Source organism: Schistocerca serialis, chromosome 8 (assembly GCF_023864345.2).
Source record: "Schistocerca serialis cubense isolate TAMUIC-IGC-003099 chromosome 8, iqSchSeri2.2, whole genome shotgun sequence".
Classification (NCBI taxonomy): domain Eukaryota; kingdom Metazoa; phylum Arthropoda; class Insecta; order Orthoptera; family Acrididae; genus Schistocerca; species Schistocerca serialis.
In genome coordinates, this window is record NC_064645.1 from 125,206,280 (window position 1) to 125,230,408 (window position 24,129).

At 38.4% G+C, this 24,129-nt stretch overlaps 2 protein-coding genes across 2 annotated transcripts in view; both read left to right on the forward strand.

Moving 5' to 3' along the window:
* LOC126416049 (WW domain-binding protein 4) overlaps positions 1 to 24,129 on the forward strand; it is a 129,432-nt gene that overhangs the window by 1,288 nt on the left and 104,015 nt on the right. The gene's annotated exons all lie outside the window — the stretch shown is intronic.
* On the forward strand, positions 1,499 to 6,912 carry LOC126416050 (calmodulin-lysine N-methyltransferase). Its single transcript, XM_050083521.1, has one exon. It carries the CDS (start codon positions 1,608 to 1,610, stop codon positions 2,562 to 2,564), a length of 957 nt encoding a protein of 318 aa, XP_049939478.1. The 5' UTR covers positions 1,499 to 1,607; the 3' UTR covers positions 2,565 to 6,912.

Genomic DNA, 24,129 nt, shown 5'->3' on the forward strand with positions numbered 1-24,129 from the left:
CTAACACAGTTGCATCCATTCATGCTGAAATTGGAAGGTGAATGTTCATCAGATGATCAAAGTTGAAATTATAGATATTTTATGAATGGTAATAATGCAAATTTTTAGTTGCATTATCAGTCCAACTACAGTAGGTTAGTTACTTTGTGTCCATCACACCTGCAATAAATCATTTAAAAAATTTTTACTGCTTCTTTACAGAGTTTCTCATTTTAGGGTGATGAAAGTTTTGTACTTTACCAACTAAACAAGATTTTTATAAAATTTATTTCATAAAGCAGATATAAGGATTCAGGAAATGTTATCAGAATAGTCTGTCATCAAAAAAATGAGCTGGCGGTCACATTCAGTCTGGAACACAGATTTAAATCTGAAAGAAGATAATCTTGATAAATAATAGTGTATAAAATCATAAACTCTGTGTATAAAACAAATGGAGACATAGGATATGAGGTAGAAAGGGATCATATATATCAGGACTGACAGAGACCAAATGGCTAAATCTGTCAGTTACTTCTTACTGGTAAAAATCTACATAAGAAATCTCAGAAGTAGAAATATGTGTGGAAAGTGAAATGCGGTGAAATACTTAGAAGCCCAGATCCAATTAAGAGTACTTTCACCCAGTTGAGTTTTATTTTTTTCTGTTTATTTCCCTGCTTGTTCCCAAAGGAAATTAACTGTTAGTTCTGTAAATATAATTTTGTGTTTCATTTCGATTTTGACAGCCATGCTTTTGTTGTTCCTATTTTGGCAACTTGCAGCGAGACGTTCCCCCTTTTTGAATTATTTGGGGAATATTTTAATTCCTGTACCAGATGAATTACGCCGTCAAAAGTGGGAATCGCAGTAGATTTAGTTGAACTCTCCAGTTTGTGATATGAAAAAAAGAATATTACCTATGACAGCAGTTTGCATGGTGTGATTTATTTATCCAAACCAGTCACTTATTTTGTAATTGTGGATTTTTTTCTTTTGTGATAAGTTATGTTTAGTGAACCATAAACACAAGACCATAAAAAGACTCTCATTTATTAAGTACACAGAACATTGCTTCACTTGCATAGAGATGAAATTCTATAAGCATCCAATTGCTTCCCAAAAAGAATAGCTTTGCATGCTGCAAGACAGATTGCATATAGTGATGATTAAATAACTCATCTACAGTTAAAGTTGTAAATATCGAAGCCCATTCTACTGGTGTGTCACATAAACAGAGCACACTAATAATTTTTAAAATGTTTTTGTTGTCACCTCATTATACTGTTGCATTTCTACATGGTATATTTTTAGATGTTAATACATTATAAAGATTTGAAGAAAAGAAGACAAAATATGTACACTACCACAGAAATTTGATTTTTGTTATTAGTTAAATGTTTCCCTTCTATTCACTGTTGTTCTCAATAATTAACTTGCTTTGTGGCATTTATTACAGATAAGTACTGTTTTAAATGAGGGAGTAATATTAGATTTTTCTCCTTCCTTTCAGGCTCTCGCTAAATATTCTACAAGTTATTGATACATTATCTTAGTGTGCTTCATTGAGAAACATGGTTTGGAGAGAAACAGAATAGGCTCGAGTGCAACTACTATCTTACAGAACCATGTCTGCAGTGCTCAGCAACACATGCCAGCAAACAAAAGAAAGTTCAAAAAGAAATGAAATTGCACGTCGGCGATGGAAGATACTTGCACGTGCCCTTCAAAGAAGTAGTGAGGGCGAGACAAATGAAGATGAAGATGTATCTGTTCGACGCTTCACCTCATTTCATCTTTTCGCAATGAAATTGTTACCATCTTATAATAATTCCACTAGCTCTGTGGCATCATGGTCAGAGTACTCTGTAGTCGTTGCACGTGAAAAATATTCCATATTTATTCGCCACCCCTTTCCAAATTTCACAGCCACAGAACTGATGGGATTCAATAATACAGGAAATATTTGTATTTGGCCTTCAGAAGAAGTACTAGCATTCTACGCACTGTGTAACTTACAACAGTTTGCTGGGAAAACAATTCTTGAACTAGGGGGTGGCAGCACTTGTCTTGCTGGTCTTTTCCTTGCTAAATATTCATCAGCTTTCAAGATACATCTTACTGATGGAAATGAATCTGCCATGAAAAATGTTCAGTATATTGTTGATCGTAACTTTCCACAGGGAAATGACAGACTTGTATGTTCTGTATTAGAATGGGGAAGCTTTTGGAGGCTAGCTGTTAATCAGCATATTAAGCCTTATGACATAATACTGTCTGCTGATTGTTTGTTCTTTGATGAAGCAAGAAATGATTTAGTAGAGACTATATGGACAGTCTTGAGTGAAAATGGGACAGCTTTTGTAATGGCACCGCAGAGGGGTGATACATTTGACAAGTTTAGACAAGAGGCAAAGGCAAGGGGGTTTATATGTTCAAGCAAAAAGCATTACAGTGATCATGTTTGGAACAGACACTTACAGGTCAAACAAAACTGTGATTATGATGAAAATATCCATTATCCACTGCTACTTATTTTGAAAAAGTCTATGCCAGCAGAAATTGGAGACCAATTCAACCTCTAGGGATTATATCTTGCCTTTACAGAAATTAATGAAATGTATTAAAAAGTTACAAAATTTCAGAAGTAATTATATTTGATCATTTTACTGAACTATGGTGCCATAATGAAACTTTGAAAGAGATATCAGTATTTTCACATTGTTGTTTTGTAAATGATGAAAGTTAATCTAGTCATACTACAATTGAGTAGAATTGATGTCAAGTATACTGTTGTAAATTTATTGGAGTGTTTGGAATTTTATATCCAAGGATCAGAAACGTTTGTGCCATTGTGTAAAAGACTGAAAAAATTTGTGAACTTAGTTTTATTATTTTATTGAGGATTATTTATTTGAAACAGAGCACTTTATAATATTTGCAAATCAACTGGTACGATGATTCACAAATTTTCAGTAACTTAAAGCGTACAAAAGAGGACTTTTGAGTACTGTATATCTTTGTGTTCCTGTTGTGTACGTATACTTTTTTATGTAACAGGTGGAATGTTTGATTCTGATGATTGTATTGAGTGTGTCATTCCTATCCAGTGAGCAAATTGCCTGTCTTTTTGACATATGTAATAACACTTACCGCTCTTTCATTCCTATTCTTTCCATTGTGCGGGATGGGCTCGAATGATTGTATGAATACTTGCCGTAAATTATAGATTCTGTGTCAAGTTGTGAAAGATATTACTTGACAGTCACATCCAGTACATACTTAACTATTTTGAAAAAGCTTTAAGTATCTGTACTTCTGTAGCCTAGATGTAATAGACAGATGGTGTCTTGCAACTGCAGTGATTTTTTTCATTATTTCCTTGTTCTTACCTGCCAGTGCACACCGTATTTTATGTTGTAACTCTATTTTAAGATGAATATATGAAATAGTGTGTGTTTTAAACTGTATCAGTGAGAAACCATTCAGTACCTATGTCACTGCAGTTGCTAGATGCATCTTTCTTTTATGTTTCAGTTATTTCCTAACATTCCTCTTTTTACCTTTTCTACATATCTATTTTTTATTGTTTTAATGTAATGAAGAAAATTTAATGTAGTGTTGGAAGTTTACACCTGGATGCAATTTCAAAATTCTTGTTCATAAAAATATTTGAAAATGTTGTTAACCTGGAGGCTAGAAAATGGAGAGTGTATGGCATGAGGAAACTTACTCATAGATGTTCACAAGGACAGTCTCTCTAATGAAACAGGTTAAACACAGGCATTTTGAAGCACGAGTGCTGTACTGACTGATAGGATTGGTCGGAATATTGTTGGTACCAGTCTTTACACACACACACACACACACACACACACACACACACACACACACACACACACACACATGTATTTTGATTTCTGTATGGTATTAATGCACTCTTCATTGTTCTGGACCATCAGGTTTTTTCTGTATCCCATCCAGTTAGTTTTCATTTACTTCCTTCCAGAAATCACAAAATATCTTTTACTTGAAAATTATGTTTGTTCAGTGATTTCCTTTCATTCTCCTTGAGAAATGTCAGAGGTATTAGTACAGCATTGTGGATGTTACAGTGGTAAACATTTCTGTGTATTGCATAAAAAATTGTTAAAATATATTGACTAGTCATTATATGTAGTAGTTTGTGTGTGCTTTAAGCAATGTACAAACAAAAATTGAAGTTTATCATTAACAATTCTTAAAAGGAATTGATTTCATTTTGTAACAGAAAATTAGCCTAAGCTATTTAATGGTGGTGATATGCAATTAATACATTTCATAAGGCATTCTTATCTGTTTTTACAGATTGATACTTATATCACCGCACTCTGTGAATAGTTTGTAATTCTCAGGGATGCCATTTTAGAATGTTATAGACAGATAAATGTAGAAAATGGGAAGAGTTTTTCTATTGGTATGAAATAGCCATTATGTGCATAACAAGAATTAGTGGCTGTTCATGAGGATTGACTGAAGTTATGAATCTCAGAATAATGCTTTCTCGGTGCAAAAATATTTTATATCTTTGACAGCTATTTGAGAGAGACACAGTGTATTTTAAACTCTGACCATTGTGGTACACACACTTGATGTTTTATATAAACTGAGCCATGTTGCACTTTATTGGCAAGTAATGTGGCTATTTTGAGTGATTATGGAGTACTATGGTAGTTAATACTCTCCTCCTAGTCAGTAAAACTAATAAGATTTACATCTTTGTGAATAAAAAGGAAGCTATTTTTAAACAACACTATTTTGAAGAAAATAGTGATAGTAACATGTAGTTCATGTTTCTCATTGTTCAGTACAGTTTAACAGTTGTGAGAAACTATATACATTAGCGTAGCAGGGTGCTTTAGAAGCCAAAGCGATTTTGGCTTTTGGAGATAATGTGCACAATATTATTTTAAAATACTTGTATGTAACTAGGTTTCTTTTTATAATTGGTGCCATAAGACTCTCACTTGCTTCCTTGTTGTATGTTGTTTTATCATATTACTCCTACATATGGCTTTGGTGTTAACTTTAACGTATTGAGCAGAATGCTTTACTGCCGTAAGGTGACTGAAGTATGGAATATTGTGTATAACCTTGTGCCAGCAGTGTGTCATTCACTGTTAATCATCTTTGGTACATACATTTTTTCTGGCACAGTAAAGAAATCTGTGTTAAAGGTATATATTATCTACACTAGAGATGTGACCACATTGCCTTCTGGTTATTATTTATTTTGTTTCTTGCCAACTAAGATACTTACAAATAATTTTTTAATGTATGTAACTACATTTTTATTTTGTTTTGTTTGTACAGTGCTTGAGAAAATGTTCGAAGTCTTTGTGTTCCTAAACACATCATAAGTGATGTGTGTTAAAGTAACAAGTCAGTATTAGTGATACCTTTCCCTTTATACCTGTCACATAATATTTAATGTTCTTTGTGAATGTTCTTCCGCTGGAAAGGGGAGTATTTGATTTAGTTCTTACCTAGAAAATTAACTTCAGAATTTTCCATTTGATAGTGTTTCTTTGGGATTGAACTTTTGGTACAGTGCCATACTGATTTAAGCTAAAATATGTAGTATAGTCCTTTCTCAACTTAACGTGCCTGTGATAAAAATTCTTAATACCTTAAATTAGTGTAGTGCTCTTTGGATGACCTCATACTTTCGCCATTGTCTGTCATATTGAAATCCAAAATAAACTGACATTAAGAGATTATTTAACTTTCATAACAGGAATTAGGAATATCCTTCTGTTGACTCTGAGGGGCCTGTGCCCTCCAGAGAAGGCATCCAATAAAAATATCAGTTGCAATGAAGGAATGATCCCTGTGTTGAATGATTACAAATTATTACAGTTTCTTGAAAGATGCCATGTGCACTGGTGTTGCTACTCTCATGTTTATCTTTAATGAAAATTGCTTGTCACACAGGCCCAAGTCTTGTTCTGTTTTAAGAGAAAAGGTAATGACGTATCTTTTTGGGATATACAGCTTAGTTGTTCTTTCCAACAAAAGCAGCATTGCTCACTCTCAAAAAGAGTCTGAATACTCTATACAAAAACATTGTCAGTACTGCTATTCAAGCACACAACAGCCATCTTTCAGACAATAAAAGACATTTACAGTATTCTTTACAAATTTCATGCTCTATAAATTGTAGAAAAGTTGTCTTTTGTGTGCACAAATCAAGTACTCCACATACATTGTTCTAAAACAATTGTATAATGTTCTTATTAATTTTTCTTGACAATCCTGGAATTTCCATTTTTAAGTTCTCTTTATTGATATACATACTGCAAAATTATATATCCACACTAGTCACCATGTATCTGTATATTCATAATGTGAGGATTCAAATAATAGTATTACTTATCGTAATTTTCAGTAAACTGTCTTTGCTGAAGTTGAGAGAACATTCATTCCGAAATGCAATAAATAGTGCTAGGAAGTCTGTGATTTTTCAGAACAGTGATCTTCCTTCAGCCCAAAACACACACAAAAACTTAAATTTTCACTGGGTATTTATAGTTGCTCAGTTCCCGTGTTTCTAAATTACACAACTAATTACTATTCATACATTCCATTACATTAAATCACTGAAATATGTTGCATGAAATTACCCACTTCACAAGTTTTGATTTTTTTTTTTACATTATCTAAGGAATTGAATATGTGCTGTGCAAGCCTTAATATTTCCATTTAGCTATTTTTTTACTTGATTGTTATTTCATATTTAGATGAGTGTGGCATATCTATTGGAACTTAGAGTGGCTAGATTTTTTTCCTTGTAGTAATTGGTGCAAACTAGGCAGAAGCAGCCAATACTTAGTTAATCAACTTGGCCATAAGATTATTCCTTTGATGACTATCAAAGTGTCGCCAACCCCCCCCCCTCTCTCTCTCTCTCTCTCTCTCTCTCTCTCTCTCTCTCTCTCTGTCACACACACACACACACACACACACACACACACACACACACACACGCACACAAGGAAACCTTCTTTTCCCCTTTTGTGGCATGTTTTACAAACATTAGTACTTTATTTCTCATTAGCATATGCATGGTTCAAATAGGTGGTTGGTGTTCATTATTAGATATCTTGCCAGTCAGCTGGATATCTTGTTACGTAGTCATTTACTCCCCTCTCCACGTTTTTAGTTGTAGGTAAAAAGTTCTAGCTTTCCATTTATCTCCTTACTGTCTAGAAACTGGCCTTATGATCATATGTTTCAAGTTTTCAGATAGGAGAAGATTAAATCTCACCTCATACGATCATTGGCAAACAGCCTAAAATGAACAAATTTCTGATATGTGTGTGGGTGCAGAAGCACACACAGTTATTGAACTGTTATGAAGAAATCTATTTTATACACAGTTTCTGCTTTCTGTGTGCATAACTACTTGTAATATGTATTGTACCACAAAACCCATAACAAATGACGTGCACAATTTGATGAGATTAATTTTTTTGTGGTTAATAGTCATTTAAGAAGTAGTAGTTCCTTTGGTAAAGAAGTTTCTTGATCTAAGATCTGATATGTTGGATGATTATGTTCCTTACTTATTAAAATTGCAATGTTCTGTTCTACAAAATACAGCATAATTATAAACTGAAGTATAGCCTTCTTATCCTACAACATTCATCAACAATGGTTTTCTTCTTGAAGCTTGATAGCACTTATTTTAGTCTGGGGCACTTCATTGTACAGCTCCCAACTCCACAAACTTCCTTCTACATGGTCAGGACAAATTATAGTGTCAAAGGCTCAAATTTAACACCTGACTTATCTGTAATAGATTACCAACCTGTGATTCTTTCTTCCAGCAAGTGTAATCTGCTTGTTGAATTTTTCTCAACATTGTAGTTATTTGCCACCTTGAAGTTGTGATTGATTTAGGAATTTAAAAAAAAATCAACATACAACCAACATTTAACTGACGAAACACTAATGTTTGTTTGCAAAGGTAGTAGAACTAATGTCAAATGTGTATCACATTAGCAAATGTACTATGGTGTATATTTATTTTGTTCGTGTATGCTTTGTTGGTCATACATGATTGAAATGTGGTTAGATCAGTTGCATGGATGCTTGTAAGTCATTGAATGTTGGGAAAAAGATCAGATAACTATCTTTTGATAGTTCAGTGATAGCCCATCTTTAAATTGTAAATTTAGTTTGCGAGTCAGAAATTGAGAACTTGTACATTGTTGATGCCCATGTATTATGTGATATACTGGAAGTTGAGCAAATCTGCTAAAACAAAATGTTTATCATGGTTATGATATTTACACTAATCTGTAAACTTTTGTTGGTTTTCCCTATTTTTCCTTGGAATTGGTAAATTCTTACTTTTGTTGTAAGGGAAAGTTAGGAACCAATAACTGTGTGACCTCAGTGAGCTGTAATATTCTCATATTTTACATTGGGCCTAAATACAACTAGCAGGACTATACTGTTTTTTATAGTGTCCGCAGAACTTCTCTGTACTGAATGAATGCACAGCTTGTATATGTAGTACATTATGGGACTGTTGCATGGAACATTACGATAACAAAGTATGAACTATAGACATGCAAACAAAAACTGAAATATTACAGGCACTTGAAATAGTGTATTTATTGGTTCCTACCTATTCTTCTGTAATTTCTTAGAATGATGCATATTGCAGCACTATGTAATTAATATACTGTTTAATTTCCCTAAAATTGTGTGATATGCACATTTTTCTGTAGTTTGTGATATGTGTAATGAGGTGACACACATTTCCTGTTCTTTCATTTCCATTCCTTGTCTTATGAGAGTTATTCTGTTGAATAGTTGAAATATCCAGTATTTTTTTCCTTTCCTAGAACCAAATATAACTATAAATCATATATTTACATGATAATAAATGTTAAAGAATGTTGCAGCTGAGCCTATATTTACATAGCTATTGTGAAATGTACACATATATTTATTGGATTGAATGTTTAGTACACAACATTCTGTTGTATTTTATTTAGAAACCCTTCCAATAATCCGTCCTTGATAGAAGCCCTCTGCTTACTATTTGTGTTAATAATATAGATGCTGAAAGTGTTCCGTTGTGTTAGAACATAAAAGATGCACACAAAGCAGTGACTTATCGTATAGTAGGTGCCGTATAATAGTTGTATATATTTTGTTTTCAACAAGGAAACAGATTCATGCCTAACTAGGAAAGAATAAGCTGAGGAAGTAAAAAATGTATCAAAAACATGTAACTTTAGAACGAACATATGGATGATCAAACTTTAAAAGGGAAAAGGTGGTGATGTCAAGTTTGAAGGCTTACTGAAATATAATATTTGCAAATGGAAAAATGATGACCACGCTGTTTAGCGCCCGAAAACCTCAAACCACACACACACACACACACACACACACACACAAAAAAAAAAAAAAAAAAAATATGGGAATGCAGATTGTGATCTGCCTCCCAGAGATCCTACGTAACTTGGAGGAAGGCAATGGTGTACTGCCTCTAAGACCATATCTGACTAACAATTGTGATGTCTGTAACACAGTAATTTCTTTACTAGCCAAACGCATGAATAATGTATTGAGCTTTGGATAAAATATTTGTCACTTAAAATGGGAAATTATTTTAAAGAATATTGCTATCAGCTTGTGTATAAATTTGAAAAACGAATAAGGTAGTGAGTACAATTTATTTTAAGATAGTTATATGAAAAGAAATAGTTGTCAAAATCAAATTTTCACTAGTTAAACAAAAATATTTGTGCAGAAGGGATATTTATATAGCAGCTGTAATAACAGGAACAGCTAGAATGAGCACAGAGAGGAACACGTACGCACATGCTTCTAATGCTCTAGTTATGTTGCAGCAGCTGACCAAAATCATTACATTATGTGTCAAGAGGACATAGTGTATTACGTACTGTTTGTTGCACGATTTTTCATAGTAAGGGAGGTTTGCAGTGATGATGTCAGTCCAGTGGGTAATGCCAGGGTTCACTATCATTTACAGTACCTCTGAAATTTTGGAATACTATCGTGTGATAATTACAGCAGACAACTGGAAGTCATACACTAGCTGATCAAAGTGCTCTGAAGTTTCATTAATAATTCCTGCTATCTTAGAGTTCCCAGAACTTGTCAATAGGAGCAATAGCTTGTCAACTTGGTAGACATGTCACTTTTTCATCCCTGGACGTGCTAAATGAGACAGTTTTGGTGTTTTATTGAAAAATTTCTACAAAGCTGAAGTTCAGACAGTAAAGACAATTCATTGGTTTTTCCACAAATTAAATTAGCCTGGTTGCTTATGTGCAGCAGGAACGACTGTATTAAAATTACAGAAAAAAGAGTGATTACTTCATTTTGCTTTATGAGGCCACACCAACTAATGTTCCCTCTGACATGTTATCGTCTTAATGCAAAATCAGTGGTTTTGCTTTATGTGATGACACTCTTTTTGACAGATATTTTTTGTAACCCCATGAGAGTTTCTTTCCTGTGGGAATAAATGTACAGTCTACATAGTTGAGGAGGGATCATGAATGTCACCGCTGATACCACTTGCCTTGAAATGGAAAAGGCAAAAATTAAAATACCATGTTGCTTATCAGTAACTAAGTATGCTCACACTAAACACCTATGTAGTTAAGATGTTGAGTGCCACCCACTTAGGGTTGGATGTCTTGCCATCAGGCCAGGCACGTGGCTGGTGTTAAGCTTGATGTTCTGCTGGGGCCGCCACTAGCCACATGGCATGAGGCACGCGGCTGTGCTGTGACCAACCTAGTCCTGTAAGTTTATTTACTCAGTAATTCAGTAAGCACTGGGCTTTCAGTAACAAATGTATCATCATCATCATCATCATCATCATCCTCCTCAAGTTACTTTCACATATGCCACATTTGTTCTGAAAACCTTGAAAGAAAATTCAAACAGTTAAGATAAACTCTTCTGCTCCTTAATGCCGTAGAGTACGTGAGATGCTCCTTGTTTCATGTTTCCACGCTACATTTAAAATTGTATAGTGACTATTGTTCAACGAGGTGTTCACCAAACTATTGTTGGGATTACCTCAGGTTATACATAGGCCCTTAATACTTTCTTTCATAAAGCTTCTGTTGTGTTGGAGGAGACACACATACACAAAAACTAAACAAAAATACTTACATCCCTATCACAATAGTAAAACACAGACACTGGTCTCATTGGTCATGTGTGCATTTAAAGTCGTACTTCCAATGACCTGCACAAATCCTGCAAGTTTGTTTACATTACTAGTTTGGAGAACGGCTAAAAAAAAAAAAAAAAAAAAAAAAAAATTCAACAATGTCTTACCATTGTTAGAACTGTCTGAATACATTCTTCTGCGAAAAGTTAGCACCTAATCAGTTATAAATTGTTATGATGATAGCATCCCTCCCATAATTTTTTTTACTCCTAGCCTGTTATCCCTTTATTGGGTCCACCTAAATCTTTTTCCACACACTTTAATTTATGAGATGTACAATACACTGTCCAAAATCATCCTAATTTCCTATTTACTTTGTTGAGGTAATTTCTCCTTAGACAGAACCTACCATTGGCAACAGCTAATGTGCTCCTCTGTGCTGGCCAGAGTGGCCGAGCGGTTCTAGACGCTACAGTCTGGAACCGCGTGACTGCTACGATTGCAGGTTCGAATCCTGCCTAGGGCATGGATGTGTGTGATGTCCTTGGGTTAGTTAGGTTTAAGTAGTTCTAAGTTCTAGGGGACTGATGACCTCAGAAGTTAAGTCCCATAGTGCTTAGAGCCATTTGAACCTTTTTTTTTTCCTCCTCTGCACTAGAAGTCTTATATCTATGAATTATTCTTGTGTGAACATTAGCACATCACATAACTCACCTGGTGGGTACTAAACCTTCTCTTCCCCTTGTTAAATGTGATGGTGCTGACATCTGGCACACATCCATCTGCAATAACCCACTCTCAAATGTGCTATATGGTTTTCAGCTTTTTGTGCTCCATATATATCTCATCTTTACTATATGTACTGGATACTACGCGAAGTTTATAATCTCTATCACTGTTTCTCATCAGTCAGTTGTATTAATAGCAGTTTTGGTATTTCTCTATTGCTTATTGAGAATGAGAATGTCATGTATGTGTGACTCAACCTCCAACAGGAAAAATACTTATACAAGCTGGCTTAGTCTCAAGACTTCACATATTATGCTTTATCTACAGAACTGCTAGACACTATCATATTTCTACATGTACTATCCTTGCAACAGAGAAGATGCTCGTCCATTGATGCCGCAGTAGTGTCATATCATCTCTCTCACTTTTAAATTGAGAGGCTAATAATAATCCCAGGATTTAAACTCTTCATAATGTGTCATTCCCCACTGTCACATCCCCTTCCAAGTGAGTGAGTGCAAAATCAGTTTTCTTTCAATTCTCTCATCATTTAGAAATTAAATTATCTATAAAATATTCTCAAAAAATGTGTCAGGTTTACCTCTCCATCTGGTTTAAATTTTGGAAATTATTTAGACAAATTTGTCCTATTTGCAGCTCCATGATTAACTCTTAGGACAATCTAGTGCTTCCCCTAAATTGCTTTTTCTTTAACTCTGCTTTTTTGTGAGTTCCTCCCATAGTCCCTGCAATTCTCGGTCATTTTTAACAAAATCAACTGCAGAATTAGGCATAGTTAAAATTGAGTCAATTCTCTTTTGCACCTTCTTCTCAACTAGGTCATTTATTTGTTCCTCCAAACTTGTAGGAGTACAATGGGGACTAATCAATACACTTGAATCATTAGTCTGCTCTGATATGTTCAACTGTTCCTGTGTATCTGAGATTTGCTCATGAACATTGTGAAATTCTAGTTCTATATCTTTTTTTCATTTGCATTATGTCATTATGCTTCATTTCATACTACATCACATTGCTTGTTTAGCTCTGCATGTAACTTGCCAGTGAACATACTTACAGCTGTTAGCAATTATGAAATCTTATTACTGATCTCTTTCTTTTCCTTGGTCCCCTTGACATTAATCTTCAGGCTTGCCTTTGTTGTACCTAGCCCGGCAGACAACTTGTCTCTTAGATTACAATTGCTAGTTTGTATCTTATTTCTTAAGTTAGGACAAAGCTCATCAACTTCACACAAGAAGTTAACTCTCTTTTTTTTTTTTTTTTTTTAGTCAGCATTGGAATGATTTATTCTGTTATTCGTAGCATCTGTCTTAGTATTTATTGGCTTAGGCTCCGTTCAGTTCATTTCGGTGCATGGTTGGATGTTCAACTGAGGTAGCTGATGCCTGCATTAAGGTGCTGCAGTCAGCTGCTGTAGCAGTGGCTTGTCTTCAGTAATGCTGTGGTTACGTCTTGTGGCCATATACGTCTATCTTCCATTTTGTAGATTTAATATTGTCTTCTTGAATGAACTTTTAAGTTAAGAGTTTGTTATTATTCCTCAATTATTTATTAACTCATAGACTTTTTCAAAATAGCAATGTGATTTATAGTGGTTGCACTGGTGTGAACAGGTCTGTTGATATGGCTGCTGTCAAAAACCATGTCATATCTTGGTGAAAATATTGGTACTTCAATATGATCGTGGTGTTGTTGCTACTTCATCCTTTGCAAGCTTCTTCATCACCAAATAACTACTGCAACTTACATCCTTCTGAATCTGCTTAGAGTATTCATCTCTTAGTCTCCCTCTACAATTTTTACCCTCTACGCTTCCCTCAAGTACTAAATTGGTGAGCCCTTGATGCTTCAGAATGTGTCCTAGCAACCAATCCCTTCTTTTAGTCAAGCTGTGCCACAAATTCCTCTTCTCCCCAATTGTGTTCAGTACCTCCTCATTAGTTACGTGATCTAACCGTCTAATCTTCAGCATTCTTCTGTAGCACCACATTTCAAAAGCTTCTATTCTTTTCATGTCTAAACTGTTCATCGTTCACGTTTCACTTCCATACATGCCTTCACTCCGTACTAATATTTTCAGAAAAAAACTTCCTGACACTTAAATCTATACTCAATGTTAAAAAATTTCTCTTCTTCAGAAATGCCTTTCTTGCCATTGCCAGAAACATTTTATATCCTCTCTACTCCGACCATCATCAGTTATTTTGCTCCCCAAATAGCAGAACTCATTTACTACTTCAAGTGTGTCATTTCCTAATCTAATATCCTCAGCATCACCTGATTTAATTTGACTGCATTCCATTATTCTCATTTTGTTTTTGTTGATGTCCATCTTATACCCTCCTTTCAAGACACTGCCCATTCCGTTCAGCTGCTTTTCCAGGTCTTTTGCTCTCTCTCTCTCTCTCTCTCTCTCTCTCTCTCTCTCTCTCTCTCTCTCTCAGAATTACAATGTCGTCAGCAAACCTCAAAGTTTTATTTCTTCTCCATGGATTTTAATTCCTACTCTAAATTTTTCTTTTGTTTCCTTTACTGCTTGCTCAGTATACAGATTGAATAACATCAGGGATAGGCTACAACCCTGTCTCACTTCCTTCTCAACCACTGCTTCCCCTTCGTCCCCCTCGACTCTTATGACTGCCATCTGGTTTCTGTAAAAATTGTAAATAGCCTTTTGCTCCCTGTATTTTATGCCTGCTACCTTTAGAATTTGAAATGGAGTATTTCAGTCAATATTGTCGAAAGCTTTCTCTAAGTCTATGAAGCTAGAAATGTCAGTTTGTATCTCCCATTTCATCTTCACCTACGTCCTCTTCCATTTCCACAATAATGTCTTCGTGTACATCACCATTGTATAGATGCTCTATTTTCCCTTCTTTGCTTAGGATAGGTTTTCTGTCTGAGCTCGATAATCATAAAGGTGGTTCTCTTTCTCCAAAGGTCTCTCTAACTTTCCTGTAGGCAGTATCTGTCTTACCCTTAGTGATATATGCTTCTACATCCTTACATTTGTCCTCTAACCATCCCTTCAGTATGTTATTTCTTATTAATTCAGTATTATTTTCTGCCTCTCAAACCAATATTCTCGTTGAGCTAGTACAAGTGTGTACAGATGTCCTAGTCATGGGGCACCAGGAGGGAATTGAATGGAATGTTTGTGGGCAATGTTATTGTACAGCATTATAAGGAGCTGTGCTATTAAGAATTCTCTTGCAGTCACCACTTGTGGTAAATGTAGACTGCTTGCTTTGTAACAAGCATTCGGATGACCATAAACAATATCATCAGGCTTCAGACACCATCCTTGAAGCTGCTCTGCTTGTACCAGCTGAAAAATAGTCTAAGAATTCCAGTTGCTTCTCAGAGCATCTTCTTCTTGAACAATTGTTCATTCAATGTACATACAACACGGAATCTGATATTACAATTATATTCGTTTCATCTGTCTCTTCTGCTAGATGTATATTAACTAAACTGAACTTTGTTTTCTCCTGTGACATTGGCAGGATTGTCTCAAGGTACTAAGTTCTGGGGCCCACAGCAAATCTTGTAGCTGGAATGCTGCTGGCACGGAATAATTGCCTAAACAGCAAGTGTTGCAACAGGAAGTAGACCGGCTGCCTGTTGTCCTGTCTTGCAGATATGCCGTGTTCAGCTCCACTCGTATCACATGCACAAGAAAACAGAAAATATCCTGCACAACATGTGGCTTGATACCAACTACTATTAAGCAAACACTTTCTAGAAGTTATGACCATTGTTCATCCTGCCCATCTCTAACGGTCCACACCTGTTCTGTCGGCGTATGTGTGGTGCGCATGGGTCCCCAAGTTATTGCAGCTTTTCTTATCTCCCAAACTGCATTCCCTTGACCATATCCACTCCCCATCCTAGCTCCTCCTCCCCCTGCTCCCCTTTCTCTTTCTACGTGTTCCCCTTTTATGATGACCCAGATATTCCCTTGGTTCTGCTGTTCCGTTATGGTCTTGTCTAGTGTTTCCCTTCTCTTTATTTTTTCTGGTCCCCCTTGGGGTTTGACCTCCTTTTCTAAATGTTTCTTTAGTGTGCGCCATTTGGGGAAGTACTTCCTCTTTAGCATCTCTGGCTTGGGTTCTTCTTTCCCCCCACTCACTCCTTCCCTCCTTCCTTCCCTGCCATAGTGTGCCCCCTTTTCCCATTAGGTCAACAGTACAGTAGCCAGTCCTTACAGTGGGGCTGTTACGTACCCAGCTAGCTGAGTACCATGACAACACAGGGTCCACATTTCTAGTACCTGAGCTGTCACTACCTTGTGTATACCTTGGAGTGGTTGTTCATCCTTTGGGGCACTGGAACTCCTGATAATAACCACTGTGCCAGGTGATTCTTGCAGCAGTTGGGTGGTGACGGTGAGATGAGTCCCTTATCAGAGTGGGTGGTACCAGAGCTGACAGTCTGCACCTGAAGCATACTATGCTCCATACTTCTGTTCACTGCTCCATAGTTGTTTCTTCAGACAGGAACAGTTCTCTCTCTGCCCTTACTTTTACTTCCTTGGCCTTCACCTCCCTGTCCACCCCCTGGGAGGAGGGTCAGGTGTGCTGGCTTGGAGTGAAACCCTTTCCCCATTACTTGGTTTGTTCCAGGACAGACAGGGAGACTTTTGCTCTACCAAACAGCTCTTTTTTGCAGAACACTTTGAGAATAAGTTTGAAGTTGACTCCCGTAGTAAGTTGCATTTCGTTCTTGCTGATTCAAACCTCTTCTGACAGTCAACCGTCTTCCTTTTGTGCTTGTGAGCACTTACGAGACATCATAGTGAGCTTTAGTCCTCAGCAGTCCTTAAAAACACCCCAGTGCTTTATTTTTGGGACATCATCCTTCAATTTGATGAGGATTTTAGGAATAATCTTTCACGGCATGGCATTCATTTTGTCCAGTGAGTTAGAAAGGTTCTAAAGAAAATCGTGTTGCTACCAGTGCTTTCATCCTGGATTTCAGCAGGGATACCTTTCTGGAAGAAGACAGATGTAGGTTTACTGTTGTGATCTGAAGCCCAATACTCCACTTCCCATGCACTGCTTTCTATGTCTCCATTTTGTTCACCTGTCTTTGTGATGTGAGTTGACTCCTATTTGTGGCAACTGCAGTCAACCTCTCCATGTGGAGTCCTTGCACCCCATGGTCCAGGTATGTGAAGTGTTCCCGCCCACATTCTCCTCACTCACCCAGTTGCCCAGCCTATAAAAAGGAAAGGAAGATTCAGGAATTCAAAACTCTTGACCATCTATTCTACTCTGAGGCCCAACAGAAATTCATCCATTTCCACCCGGTATCTTTTAATGTATACCTTTGCTTCTGTTGTGTCCTTTCTTCCTCCTCCTCCTCCTCCTCCTCCTCCTCCTTCCTCCTTACCTCCATCCTGTCCCCTTTCCCTTCCCTTCCCTTTCCTTCTTCATGGAGGTTCCCATTCCCTTCCCTCATGGAACCACTCTTTCTCCTCAGCCAGAAAAGAAACTGCCACCCACCAAGGATGGGGCTTCCTGTAGGAGCCCCCCTCCGCGGCGTCTCCAGGACGAGAAGCCTATTAGAATTGGACACAGGACCCATTCCCTGCGGGCCTCGATGTTGCTCGTTCTCTTTTGGATCCCGATATTGCTGCAACTTGTTGTCTTCCCAACCACACCTTGTCCCATGCTCTGATGGATAAGATGCGTAAGTCTCGGGCAAGGCCCCAGTGACATCCCAAGGGATGTCGATTCCTCCATCTCAATAAGGGTCTGATGTCACTCCAGCCTTGCCAGTGATGGACACTGACGTGACACAATGGTTGTTCTCCTCTTGCCCTCCTTCACCAGCTGCTTCCTCCCTTCCTTCTTTTTGGAAATTTTAATGCCCATAACTCTCTGTGTGGTGGAACTGCAATCACTGTCCAGGGGCAGGATTGTTGAAGACCTGTTGGCAGTGCTTGAACTCTGCCACCTCTTAACACTGAAGTTCCCGCATGCCCTAGTGTGGCACAGGGCACTTTCTCAGCCATAAATCTTGCAGCTCTGGATATCTCCCCTCCATCAGTGGGGAGTTCATGATGATTTGTGTAACAGCAATCATTTTCCAACTGTCTTATCTTCAGCATCACCCACCTGAACGCCTTCCCATGTGTGCCTTTACTAATGTGGATTACGATGCTTTTTCCTCAGATGCCATCCCAACTGCTCCACTACATGACGGCATTAATGAGACTGCATAGTTTGACCAATGCCTCCTTTAGGTAGCTGCTTCAGAGATTCCCTCTTCGTCATGTTCTCCCCGATAGAAGATTTTCCCTTTGGTGATCCCCTAAATTGCTGAAGCTGTTAAAGACTGCCAATGCTACAAATGGCACCCATCTCTCAACCACCTCCTGGTCTTTCAAACAGCTTCATGTCAGGGCCCGTTATCTTCTTAAGCACCAGAAACAGATTTGTTGGGAATGATATGCAGCAACCATAGGGCCGCTCACTTACTCTTCGCAGATATGAGCATCAGGTGCATTTTTGGCTGCCGTCCACCTGCAGGTGTCCTGGGGATTTCCTTGAATGGTGTTTATCTTCACCAGCCCTGACTCTATCACTGAGAATTTTGCTCAGCATTTCGCACGTGCCTCAGTGTTGGTCCTCTGTCTGCCTGTGTTCTGCCCTTTCTAACACCCTCTGGAACAATCCCCTTTACCTTTGTTCCCCCCACCTGGAGCCATATAACACTCCATTTAGTGAGTGCAAAACGGTGTCCTTGCTCTGTGCCCCGACACAGCTCCTAGAACAACCGGATGTGCAACAAAATGCTGCAACACTTATTAGTAGGTAGCCAATGTCATATACTTGCCCTATTTAACTGTCTCTAGAGTGGGGAGAAATTCTCTTCCCAGTCACGAGAAAGTGTCATTATATGAGTTTTGAAATCTGGTAAAGCACCTCTTCAGAGGGACAGCTATTTTCATGTCAGTTTAACCAGTGTCCACTGCAAGTTACTTGAATGTATGAGGAGTTGAAGGCTGTACTGGATCCTTGAATCCTGGGATCTTTTGTCTCCGGCCCAGGATGGTTTTCATTGAGACCCCTCTTTTGCAGAGAATTTAGTCTATGTGGCTTTTTCGTGGTGTCAACACCTTGTTGCAGTCTTCTTCAGTATGTGTAAAGCTTATGGCACCACCACATCTTACATGAGTGGAGCCTCCATGGCCCACACCCAGTTTTTATCCGAAGCTTACTTTCAAGTCACACTTTCCAGGTGCAAGGTGATGCCTCCCGTAGAACCTCCTATCTGCAGGAAAATGGGGTTCTTCTGGGTTCTGTTTTGTGTGTCCCTCTCTTTTTAGTGGCTGTCAATGGTCTGGTGTTGACTGTGGAACCTAAGGCATTCCCCTCTTTGTACACTGATTACTTTTGCATTTATTTTTGTTTGTCTGCACTGGGTGCTGCTGAATGCAGACTGCAGGGAGCAGTACACCAAGCATAGTCATGGGCTCTCTTATGGGTTCCAATTTTCAGCTGCTGTTTCTGTTGCCACCTAAAATCAGTGCCCATTTGGATCTGTACCTTGATGGCCAGTCTCTCAATATGGTGGACTCTCATCATTTTGTGGAACTGGTCTTTGATGCCCGGTTGACATGGCTTCCCCATCTTCGTCAGCTAAAGCAGACGTATTGATCATACCTTAATGGTCTTTAGTGCCTCAGCAATACCAGTTGTGGCATAGAACTCTCTACTCTGTTATGGCTCTACAAACCATTGGTCCAGTCCCATCCCGATTACAAGAGTCTCGCATACAACTCGCCATCACATTCAACATTGCAGACGCTGGATCTGATACACCTCTGTGAGGTATGACTGGCAACTGATGCTTTTTGGACTAACCCTATAATCAGCCTCCTAGAGGAGGCTGGAGTTCCACTGTTGCAGGTTCTCTGTCAACAACAGTTGATGCTTAGTGTTATACATCTGCTGCTCCCTGGAGCAACTGAATTATCATATCCTTTTTCCAGATATGGAGATCCAACTCCCACAACGGCGGCCCAGGTATAGGGTTATGATTGCCATCTGCACCTGGACCCATTTTTAGGACTCCATCATTTTCCTCCACCACTTCTCCTCTGAGCCCACTCACATACACCTCCATGGCGTATTCCCCATCCACAGCTCTCTCTTAACCTTTCACAAGGTCGGACAGATTCGGTTCTGCCTGGGGCTTTCCATCACTGTTTCTTCTTCATTCTCACATGTTTTAGGTTTCAGAAGTATATACTGATGGCTCAGTGGTTGCCGGTCACACTGGCTTTGCTTATGTTCATGCATGTTGTAATGAACTCTGCTCCTTGTTGGTAGTTCAGTGTTTTCACTGTGGAATAGGTAGACGTCTCTCATTGTTCTTGAGCATATCTGGTCCTGCACCATGAGTCCTTCCTCATCTATTGCAAATCTGTGAGCAGTTGACAACCTCATGACCAGTGTTACTCTTGCCATCCAATGGTCCTGACAATCCAGGGTTCTCTTTTTGCCATCATGTGGACACTCCGTGGTCTTTGTCTGGATCCCGGGGAATGAACTTCCAGACAGGTTGGTGACTTTGGCTGCTGGCAAGCTGACTCTTGAGCTTGGTATTCTAGAATCAGAAACCAGACTTCTGGCCAGTATTCTGCTATGAAGTTCTAAGGATTTGGAATATGGAATGGCATAGACTGACTTCACCAAACAAACTACAGGTGATAAAGGAGACCAAGAATTTGTCGATGTCTTCCATGTGAGTCTCTCACAAGAACTCCACCTCCGCATTGATTGGCCATACTTGGCTAACGCATGACAATCTCCTCCATAGCGAAGATCCATCCCACTGTTGTTGTGGTGCCCACTTGACGGGGGTCTACATTCTGCTGGATTGTCCTAGCCTAGGTAGGTGGCATGGCCTGACTCTCAGTAGGAAAGGAAAGGGCAAATTGGCTGGAATGATAGCAAAATCTTTAAAGGGAGGGCACTACAACTCAAGGGGATATCTCTCTCTCTCTTTTTTTTAGGCTAAGATCAATGTCCAATAATTAACCACTGAGTGAAATTATGCTTAATGAGAAGCTCAGGCAGCAGGTACTAGAGATGTTAAAATATCACAAAATTCTCATAAAAGTGCAGTGAAATATAGTGTTAATATACTGCATCAGAACATCAGGGGATTAAACAACAAAGTAGTTTAGCTTCTTACGAGATTTAGAAACTGAGGGTGGAATAGGTGTACTATGCCCTTCTGAACATCAAATAGTCACAGATATGGGAAAGGTAAAGGTAGAAGGATGTAAGCTTTCAGCACATGTACACTACTGGCCATTAAAATTGCTACACCACGAAGATGATGTGCTACAGACGCAAAATTTAACCGACAGGAAGAAGATGCTGTGATATGAAAATGATTAGTTTTTCAGAGCATTCACACAAGGTTGGCACCAGTGGCGACACCTACAACGTGCTGACATGAGAAAGTTTCCAGCTGATTTCTCATACACCATCAGCAGTTGACCAGCGTTGCCTGGTGAAATGTTGTTATGTTGCCTCGTGTAAGGAGGAGAAATGTGTACAATCACATTTCCGACTTTGATAAAGGTTGGATTGTAGCCTATTGCGATTGCGGTTTATCGTATCGCGACATTGCTGCTCGCGTTGTTCGAGATCCAATGACTGTTAGCAGAATATAGAATCAGTAGGTTCAGGAGGGTAATACGGAATGCCGTGCTGGATCCCAACAGCCTCGTATCGCTAGCAGTCGAGATGACAGGCATCTTATCCACATGGCTGTAACAGATCATGCACCCACGTCTCTCTCCCTGAGTCAACAGATGGGGATGTTAGCAAGACAACAACCATCTGCACGAGCAGTTCGACAATGTTTGCAGCAGCATAGACTATCAGCTCGGAGACCATGGCTGCAGTTACCCTTGATGCTGCATCACAGACAAGAGTGCCTGCGATGGTGTACTCAACGATGAACCTGGGTGCACAAATGGCAGAACGTCATTTTTTTGGATGAATCCAGGTTCTGTTTACAGCATCATGATGGTCGCATCGGTGTTTGGCGATATCACAGTGAACGCACATTGGAAGCGTGTATTCGTCATTGCCATACTGGCGTATCAGCCAGCGTGATGGTATGGGGTGCCATTGGTTACACGTCTCGGTCACCTCTTGTTCACATCGATGGCACTTTGAACAGTGGAAGTTACATTTCAGATGTGTTACGACCCATGGCTCTACCCTTCATTCGATCCTTGCGGAACCCTACATTTCAGCAGGATAATGCACGACCGCATGTTGCAGGTCCTGTACGGGCCTTTCTGGATACAGAAAATGTGCGACTGCTGCCCTGGCCAGCACATTCTCCAGATCTCTCACCAATTGCAAACGTCTGGTCAGTGGTGGCCCAGCAACTGGCTCGTTACGATACGCCAGTCACTACTCTTGATGAACTGGGGTATTGTGTTAAAGCTGCATGGGCAGTTGTACCTGTACATGCCATCCAAGCTCTGTTTGACTCGATGCTCAGGCGTATCAAGGCCGTTATTACGGCCAGAGGGTGTTGCTCTGGGTACTGATTTCTCAGGATCTGTGCACCCAAATTGCATGAAAATGTAATCACATGTCAGTTCTAGTATAATATATTTGTCCAATGAATACCTGTTTATCATCTGTATTTCTTCTTGGTGTAGCAATTTTAATGGGCAGCTTATGCCTGTGAGCTTAAACTGAATAATGATGCTTTTTTAATTGTAGCTGTGTATAGCTTCCCCTTTGAGAAATTTTCAGCTATTAAAAAGTTGGGTTCTTTGTTGTGCTATATGTCAGATGGAGGGAAGCAAGTTATTGTGTGTGGGGATTACAATGTAGATTTTCTGAAAGAATCTGATAGAAAGAATGACCCTGAAGTATTACTTGGTTCGTTCAATTTGACATCAGTTACTGATTTTCCTACTCAGGTAGTACAGGAAAGCAGTACACTGATAGATAATATTTCTATAGAGCAAGTTAAATTTAATAAAAAAAAACTTTTCCTGTTAAGAATGGTCTTTCTGATCATGATGCACAGCTAGTTACAGTGTATGTCATAGCTCCATAAGTAATGCAAAACAGCCCTCCAAAATAGTGCAATCAATTAACAATTTAACAATTGTGGATTTTAGGGAAAACTTGCAACAGTGAGACTGGGATAAGGTGTACAGAAAACCTGATGCTAATTTAAAATTTAAGCTCTTTCATGATACATTTGCGAGTATATTTGAAAGTAGTTTCCCTAAGAAAACAGTGAAACATAGTTGTAAGAAACTATCTAGCGAAACATTATAAAAACTAATACACTGTATTCAGAAAAAGTATTAAAAAATCGAGAAGTGTATGCATTATGTCTGAGATTGGCACCTCTGATAATAAAATTAAAACAGTTTGGAATATTGTTAAAAGGGAAACAGGTTAACCAAGAGCACATGAAGACTGTACTTCTATCACACTCAATGAAAAGTCTGGAGTAGATTTTTTAAGAGCTGCAGAGAAAAATAGAATCCAGCATGTTCATTAGAAAATGTAAGGCTGTATATGGAAGAGGCAATGCCTATGGAATTTGATAAAACTGAAATTAAACTCACCTCTCCTACTGAAATTAGGAAAATAATAAAGTCACTCAAAAATAAAAGCTCACATGAAACTGATGGCATTTTGAACAGAGTACTAAAAGCTTATTCCTAACAGATAAGTAGGATTCTCAGCCACATACGTAGGTAGCTCACTGAAATGGCATTTTTCTGCGTAGACTGACATGCTATTGTTAAACCATTGCTTAAAAAGGGAGATGTGTCCGATGCTAATAACTACCATCCAATCTCACTTATGACAGATTTATACAAAATTCTTGAAAAAGTAATGTATTCAAGAGTGGCTTCACATATTTGTGAAATGTCAGTTTGGTTTGGAGAAAGGCTTTTCAGCAGAAAATGCTGTATACGCTTTGACTGATAAATATTAAGTTCTCTGAGTAACTAATAATCACCAATTGTCATTTTTTGTGACCTCTCAGAGATTTTTGAATGTGTGAATCATGAAATTCTTCTACATTAGCATAAGTATTGTGGTACGAGTGGGAGTTTAAATCACATTTAACCGGAAGAATGCAGAAGGTTGAAATTAATAGTACAGATG

What these genes read in the sequence shown, in the direction of transcription:
- LOC126416050 (XM_050083521.1), top strand. Translation starts at nt 1,608, where the DNA reads ATGTCTGCAGTGCTCAGCAACACATGCCAGCAAACAAAAGAAAGTTCA.